Genomic DNA, 8,246 nt, shown 5'->3' on the forward strand with positions numbered 1-8,246 from the left:
CATTCACCCACTGCTATGAATCAATCCCAGGAAATATCAATCACTGTTAATATTATTAAAAAAACATTGACCAATTTCATAAGTGAACTTAACATATAAAAAAAAAAAAAAGGTACAAATCTATAATGTAGAAATAAATTTCTTAAAAAATAATAAAGCGAATTAAAAAAAAATGAAAAAACGATAGTTACTTTTCAGAGAGAAGAACAAATGCGATTATAGAAAGGATAGATCGAGAAATTTCTGAAATGGAAATCAAAAAAAGAAGGAAATTTCTGAAATGGAAATCAAAAAAACAAATAAAAATGTATTCACAACGAAATCAATTTTATGAGTGTTTTTTTTTTTAATGATGTTATTTGAGTTAATTGTCGCAATAATTATTGAATTTAAGAGCCAGATCCTTCCGTTGCTATTGGACAAAGGCCTTGTTCAGCTCCTGATGCCAAAGCCAGTGCAAGGTCCTGTCTTTCTCGTACCTTTCCATCGTCCGGCTCAGGAATAATCCTTTTGGGTATCTATGAGATCGAGTATGGGGCACACTTGGTCATGTCAGTTAGTGTATTTAATTGCTCACTACAATTTTAGATGTTGAGTATTGGTTACTAAACTTTTCAAAATATCGAAAGCTACTTATTGGGATAACATGGAAGGAAGATTGCACAATTGATCTCCCATCATCGTTAAATGTCCAATTACAAAAGAGCAACTGGCCACATAACAAAATGCGTCTTTGATTGTGCCCCCCAGGGCACTTCTCCACTGGCAAAGGACGGACGCTGTCAAACCTGGCAGAGCAGAGGTCGTGAGTTCGAAACATGGGGCTCTTGGAAGGCAAGGATTTATTCTTGGAAGGCAAGGGAACATTTGGAAGGCAAGGATTTATTCTTGGGCAAGTGGGAACTTGGAAGGCAAGGATTATTCTTGGAAGGCAAGGTGCAACTTGGATTGGCTTGCTTGGCACTTTGTCAGACCAGGTGGAGAGCGCTCGGACCCTGGCCAGTCGGAGGCACATCCTGCGATTAACCGGACTGTGTGAAGAGGGGCCGGATCACAGACCCAAGGATTAGTCAAGAATTGGACACCTTGTAAAAAAAAAAAAAAAAAAATGCGTCTTTGATTGTTCATTATACTTTGGCTGACACCTTTGATTGTTTGCTATTCTTTAGCGGACGACTTAGATTGTTCATTATAGCTTAAAGAGAGGAGTTTTGGGCAATAAAGTTCTGAAACTGATGTCAAAATTATATAAAAATTTAAGAATTATCATGGGCTCTTCAAAAACACGTTTGCTTTAAAAATTTATGGTTAGAATGACTTGGTTGTTTCAGCATTCTTTTTTTGCGAGAGAATGAATGGTTTGTAGTATTTGGTATATAAAAAGTCAAGTGGATTGAATTTTACAAAAAAGAAAAGAATGTCAAAATCAAGAATTAAAAGAAAAATATTAATCACGTTGCAACTAAAATTAGTAAGTACGTTCAAAAAATATCTACCAACAAATATTTTTAAAAAATGAGGCTGGAGGTAATAATTACACTAAAAAAAATAACAAAAAACATGTCATCCGTCAAGGTAAGTTGAATGAAAGTTAGCATTGCAAGCATGGACTTCTCTTTGTAATACATCGAGGTTTTATTGAAAACCTCGCAACCATTGTTCAAAACAATTTGTTGCATCCATATCAAGCAATCCACAACACTTGTTGCCATTGTAACTTTCCACAAGTAGTCCTTCAAAATTCTCTCTCTAAAACCCGTTTTGAAAAAATTCTGATACATGTGTCTTACACAAAATCGATGTAGCCGAAAACAAATTGTCAAACACGTTTTGAATGCCCTTCTGACGAGCTGTTATGAAAGTCCACTCGTTGTCATCAATACTAAGGTCATTTGCTAGGTGCTGCACAAACCAACCAATAATTTCAAAACTAGAAATCAAATGAAAAATCTACAGAAGTTACATGTCAAATTTGGATTAAAATAAAATAAAATTGCGTCACCTTATATGTTTAACTGTATCTGATCCTCTATTGTGCGACATTTGAAATTTTTAATCCCCGGTGGTTTAAGGTTCGCCAAAAATCGTAGGGCTCGATTTACTAAAATTTTCCACTCATCCTTTCTACTTAGTCGATGGACTGGGTAGGAGCCTTATAGCCTTCTTCTTCACAATAAATGGGTAGGGATCGGGGGGGAAGAATTTGGGAATTTTTGGGGTTGAAAAGTTTAGTGTCAAAAATTCGACCACCTAGGTAAAAAAAAGTTTATTAAAGTATAGTGAGCAATTAAAGACGTCTTTTTTAAGTGGCTAGTGCTCTTCTGTGATTGGGCGCCAACTGTGCAATCCCTCTACCATGTTAGCTATTTTGTTAAAGCTGCGAAATTGAAGTCATTCCAGTGAGTAACGTTCCACATTATAAGAAGTTGAGTAGTCAAAACTCAACATTTGAAACTGCAGTGAGCAATCGAAGACTTCAACCTAAATTTCGTGATTATTGAAACAATTAACTCCTCACTTTTTACAATATTCAAAATATTCCAAAACAAAAAGAACTAATACATATAGAAGGGAGGTGTGGGTGGAGAAAGCACGTTTGGCTAAGCTAAAAGCTGATCAAAGTGTCTCTCAACCCACTAACATTTACCAAACATATTTTGCCAAAAAATTGCCTTTCACTTACTTAGTTTGAAAGAAAAAAAACAGCTTCTTAGCATGGGGATAGGGCTGGACTCTCGTGTTTGGTTCGATCATTTTCTAAACTAAGTTCGATAATGGATATTATAATAAAAAAAATCCTCGAATTTGGTTCGATTATCAGTTTTAGACCAAGATGTGAATAATCGAACATCCTAATTTCTCTTTCTTTTCTTTTTTTTCTTTTTTTCTTTTTTTTTTTGTGACCAGTACAAGTTAACTAATACGGGTATAAAGAAATTTTAAAAAATTTAGCAGTACTCAAAAACTAATTTCATGTGAATAACTCTGTCAACATTGGATTCGGAATATAATTCATCAAAATGAGCACCAGACCATACATGGAGATCTAAAAACAAGGATGAAAAAAATTCTATACTCTAGACTTGTCTCGCAACATCGTGTGCACGGAAAGAGAACATCCTCTCCATTCCGAAATTCCCAAACCCCCGAGTCTTTTAATACATGTTATTCTATCATTTTTCAATATAAATTGTCATAAGAAAATAAAAACTAATATTAAAAAATTATTTACTAATTAAACGAAATGATATTTAAAAATATTTTCATGAGTAAAAATACCTGGCCAAGGTTGGTGATAGGAAAGACTAATAGACGCTTGCGTGCCAGCATTTGTTTGGATTTTTTTCAATCTGTTGGACAATGACCGATACATATCACCCTGTCACCAAAGCTTATCACCAACCCTATTTGTGTAGCATAATCCTATTTTCATTCCATTTAACACGTCTCTTGAAAATCTTCGACATGATGGGCTAGTGATGGCCGCTCAGATTCGATTCAACCCTACCATGTTGTATCTCTATCTTTAAATTTAAAACCAATGAAAGGCCTATCAAGTGGTTTTATTTGAGGTTTGATCAACTTATAAGTCATTTACCGTGTTTATTTATTTATTTATTACTTAAAATTAACTTACTTTCCTTTTAGGGTTAGCCAAACATGCCGGGCCTACTGCGTCCACTCCATTAACATGCTTCAGTCCCCACGTCCCCCCTACGCTCCACCCTCACCACAAAGGAAAGGCCAAAAACAGCCAAAAATATACAAATATATTCTCAACCCACCACCAATTATTCCATTTATAATAGTAATATTTACACTGCCACAATCTTCTGCCCATTATATTCCCCACCTTTGTGCTCTCTTTCTTTATGATGGAGAAAGTTGAACCTCAAACTTTAACAATGGAACAACAACAGCAAGGTGAAGAAGAATCAGTAGTAGAATCATCATCAGATGAAATCCTCTCGGCCCACCATCTCACACTCCCACCCGGTTTGACTCATGATGAGTTCGAAGATCTCAAACAAGCAATCACCGAGTTCCACGTCTACCGAGTCAACTCAGGCCAATGCTCTTCCCTTCTAGCCCAACGAGTCCACGCGCCGCTCGAAACCGTCTGGTCCGTGGTCCGGTGCTTCGACAAGCCCCACACATACAAACACTTTATCAAAAGTTGCAGCGTGAGAGAAAACTTTAGCATGACCATCGGTGACCTTAGAGATGTCACGGTCATCTCCGGTTTACCGGCTACAACCAGCACGGAGAGGCTCGATTTATTGGACGATGACAGGTATTAACTGAAGCATATAACTGAGTATTATATTCGTATTTAGATGATGTGAGATTCTTACTGTTAATAACAGGCATGTCACGGGGATTAGCATAATTGGTGGGGAGCATAGATTGAGGAATTACCGGTCAGTGACGACTGTTCACGAGGTGAAACGTGAGGGGACGATCTGGACCGTTGTTTTGGAATCGTACGTTGTGGATGTACCAGAAGGGAATACTGAAGAGGACACGCGCCTTTTTGCTGATACTGTTGTGAAGTTGAATCTACAGAAGTTGGCTTCTGTGTGCGAATCCATGGTACGTGAAAATGTCTAAGTGATTTTTCTTTAAAAACATGTGAAATGTGAAAATAAAAATAAAATAAGAAATAAGATCTTTTTTTTGGGTCTTTTTCTTTTTTATTTTCGGATCAATTGAACATTTTTTATTTCAAGAATATGGTTCAAGGAATATGCAAGCAATATGGGGACATTTGATCAACTTGTGAATTTGAAGATGAAGGTGTATATTGACTTGGTTTTGTGAAAATTTTCTATTCTAATTTTGGATTATTTCTTTTGTGTTCAATTTGTTTTCTTTAGTGTTTGAGTAGTTTAATGTTGCTGATGCTGAATTTGATTGTCATATCCTTGTATCATGAATCTTGAGTGTAGTCATTTCATAGTATGGACATAGCTAGCCATGAAAATCAATCCAGACGATGACCTGAAATGGATTAAAGGATCAAAGCAAGAGTCCAATAAGTGATAAAAGAAATTTTATTTTTTCTCTTCTTCCTTTCTACTTTTCATTAGACATGTTACCAATTCTTTCAGACGAACTGATTGGTACGATCGAATATTGAAACACTGATGATAGTGGGACCATTTACTTCTCAAAATGACTTTCCATGAGCACCAAATTATGAAGTGGGAATTCGTTTCGGCTCAAGCCATTTGTACAACGAGCTTGACAGTTCGGTATACACTCCCCTCACATGAGGGGAGTGGGCTCCGGCGCATTTAATGCACGGGCCCCACCCCTTGTGTGAAAGGCATGTACATGTAGCTTGATTCTTTCGGCTTCTTTTACCTACAGTCAGATCCTCTTGGCCGAGACGTAGCTTTCAATGCTTGTCTACTTTTCTTCCCAACAATTATTTGCCTTTCTTGTTGCAAGTTAACACTTCTTTAGCTGGTGACGTAGATGATAAGACTTTCTTTGAATTACTTGTAGATGAGGCAATTTCTTTCTAGACGATAAGACATAAGTTAGACACATCCAGTGTGATGCCTCTTCTATTACATTTAGACGATCAAGTTGGCCAATGAGTCTGGAATAAACAGATAAATGGTTATTGCGGATCTCTTACGTTCATGAGTTTGTGCGTTCAGGTGACTCTACAAAGATTACGGAAAATGGGGCTATCTTGATGATGGAGTATACTATTCGTTGTGAATTTAGATTGTATGTAGTCGTGTTCTAAGAAAGTCTGTTAGTATAGCAATGAAACAAGTTTTTAACAACTCAATACTATCCTCCGACTAAGCCAATGTTTGGTGCCCATTATTTAAAAAAAAAAAAAAATGTGGTTAAAAAGTAGTGAAAAATTTTGGGTATTGCAGGATATTTTATTGTGTAAATATTTGGTTGAAAATGATCATGTAGCAAAAAGACTTTTAAAACAATGGGCATCAAACAGAGGTTAACCGTATAGATGAACCTTGCTAGTGAGTGAACCTACGAAAAACTCACAAATCAAACACATGCATCGATTGCTTTGAAGAGAGTAAATTTCAATGGACTAAGATGGCTCGAAAGACAATCAGTATTAGTCAAGTAAAAGTTCAAGGCCACCTCAAATTTATCGTGGACTTTGGATTGCATCGTGATGCTTCAAGTGTTGAAAGTATGAAAGGAGTCTTTTTTGCGCAAGTATGGGCTTCTATGGCATATTTGCGTGAAATGTTAGAGTAATGCTACTCGACCCGTATGGATGACATTCCCGATGATCGTGCCCTCACATAGGATGCATGGGTTCTGTGCGAATAAAATAATTCCGACCTTCCATATGAGCGAGCGCGATCATCCTCGCAATCATCCACGCGGATGGCGTAGCATGCTTGGACATGTTATTGACTCTAAATCCCATAATGTCTATTTGATCGGTCAAGTTTTGTAGTATTGTTTAGTCACCAATGTAAACTTCTCGTCACATCATTATCTCATACATTTCAATCCAAAAAAAAGAAAAAAAAAATTATAAGTGCCTCATCTTATCCCAATAATTTGTACACAAAGTGCTAAGTACACGTCTTAAGAAGACCAATTCAACCTTTGTGAAGGTTCATGAATACGATCGATGCCAAAACTTGGTTACACACGAATCATCTTAAAGGAGAGTGAAACCACAAAACATAACAAAAAGGATAGAGTTAATACTAGTAAAGGAGTTGAATTTTGTTGTTCAAAATTGATTGTCCAACTTGTTGTTTACTCAATGATTTATTGACACATCACTTTAAATTAACGTGTTCAAGTTCAACTTTTCTCTCATTGCCACGTGTGCTTAAAAATATGTGTAAAATAATATCTCAATAAATCATTGGTGGATAGCGAGTAGGACATTTAATTTTAGACAGCAAATCTCAATTCTCAATACAAATTTATGGCTATTTGATTGTTCCACTGGTTAAGATTTCCATGTCCTAGTCTTAGTCCTTGCCAATTTCGAGAGAGACAACTAGTTTGCCCTGGAATTCAAGAAAACTTGTTCTGTACTATGTAACAAATATGTTTGTATAGTACATCTGATCGTGCATGGAGATATTCACATCTAAATTTTCCAAAACAATTTCTCTCTCGATGTTGAAATATAGAATGGGACTCTATCTTTATTCCCGTCCGATCAATCCGTTCTTCCAAAGATCCATCACACTTTTATAGATAACTTGTATAATAAAATATTCTAGTCAATGTTCGAATGATTTAAATGTAGTAATGGGCGGAAGGGAGCCCTTTCCATCTCAACCATTGCCCATTGCCCTACGTCGGAGGGTGCTGTTGCAATTGTTGAGTACAGTCAACGGAGTAATGTACAGGGAAAGAAAGCCCTGGGGACCACCAACCCCAGAGAGTCGAGGAGGGCCACGTTCATTGCACGTGACAATTAATACGAATTTTCAACAAAGATAAGGCTAAAAGATATAACCCGTTTGATCCCATTCTCCCTTTTATTTTCAACCGCACGATTTTTCATAAAATAATATTACATGCAAATCAAAAACTTTTCATTTTTTTTCAACTACACATTTTTCGAAAAAAAAAACTATTTCAATCATTAAAATTTGAAAAGAATGGGGACTAAACGGGGCAAAAATTGGGCATTGTATTTTCTAGAAATTTTAGTAGTAAAAATTATAGAGATGATTGTAATTTTTTGTGACATGACAAGCTATTTAATTGGTGAATAAGTTAATGGTAAATCTTATGTATTTAATGATTCATCAATTAAATGATATACCATATTATCGATGCCTAACACAAGTTAAGCACTAGTGTTTAGGAGATCATTCATATATATATATACAACCAGGTTTTGTAATTTAGAATACAATTTATTAGTACAAATGGACGCAAACCACTGCACAGTGTAATTTTGTATTGTAAGGAAAAAGAGATTGGTACATGGATTATTAATTGTAATGGGATGGTGGGGATGTTTGACTTTGAAAATGTTCGGTGTTTTTCCACGTAATTGTCACAATCACTAAAGTGTAAATCATTAACAACATTGGAGTATGCTAATTGGCTCAAAAGGTTGGAAAACAGATATTTATTTATTTATTTATTTTTTTTTTTTAAGCCGAGATCAAGGTTGATATGAGCAGCCGTTGCATCTAGACGGTTCCAGAATTTAATTTATCCTCAATTATTGATTTATTGCCCCGGATTGTGCTAGAATTTTTAAT

General features: G+C 35.9%; 1 protein-coding gene across 1 annotated transcript; it reads left to right on the forward strand.

Annotated features, from left to right (window-relative positions):
• Positions 1 to 3,805: 3,805 nt before the first annotated feature.
• LOC111389899 (abscisic acid receptor PYR1-like) lies at positions 3,806 to 4,851 on the forward strand. Its single transcript, XM_023014882.1, has 2 exons — positions 3,806 to 4,294; positions 4,368 to 4,851. The coding sequence occupies exons 1-2, from the start codon at positions 3,873 to 3,875 to the stop codon at positions 4,609 to 4,611; spliced, it is 666 nt and encodes a 221-aa protein (XP_022870650.1). The 5' UTR covers positions 3,806 to 3,872; the 3' UTR covers positions 4,612 to 4,851.
• Positions 4,852 to 8,246: the final 3,395 nt, after the last annotated feature.

Source organism: Olea europaea, unplaced genomic scaffold (assembly GCF_002742605.1).
Source record: "Olea europaea var. sylvestris unplaced genomic scaffold, O_europaea_v1 scaffold630, whole genome shotgun sequence".
Classification (NCBI taxonomy): Eukaryota; Viridiplantae; Streptophyta; class Magnoliopsida; order Lamiales; family Oleaceae; genus Olea; species Olea europaea.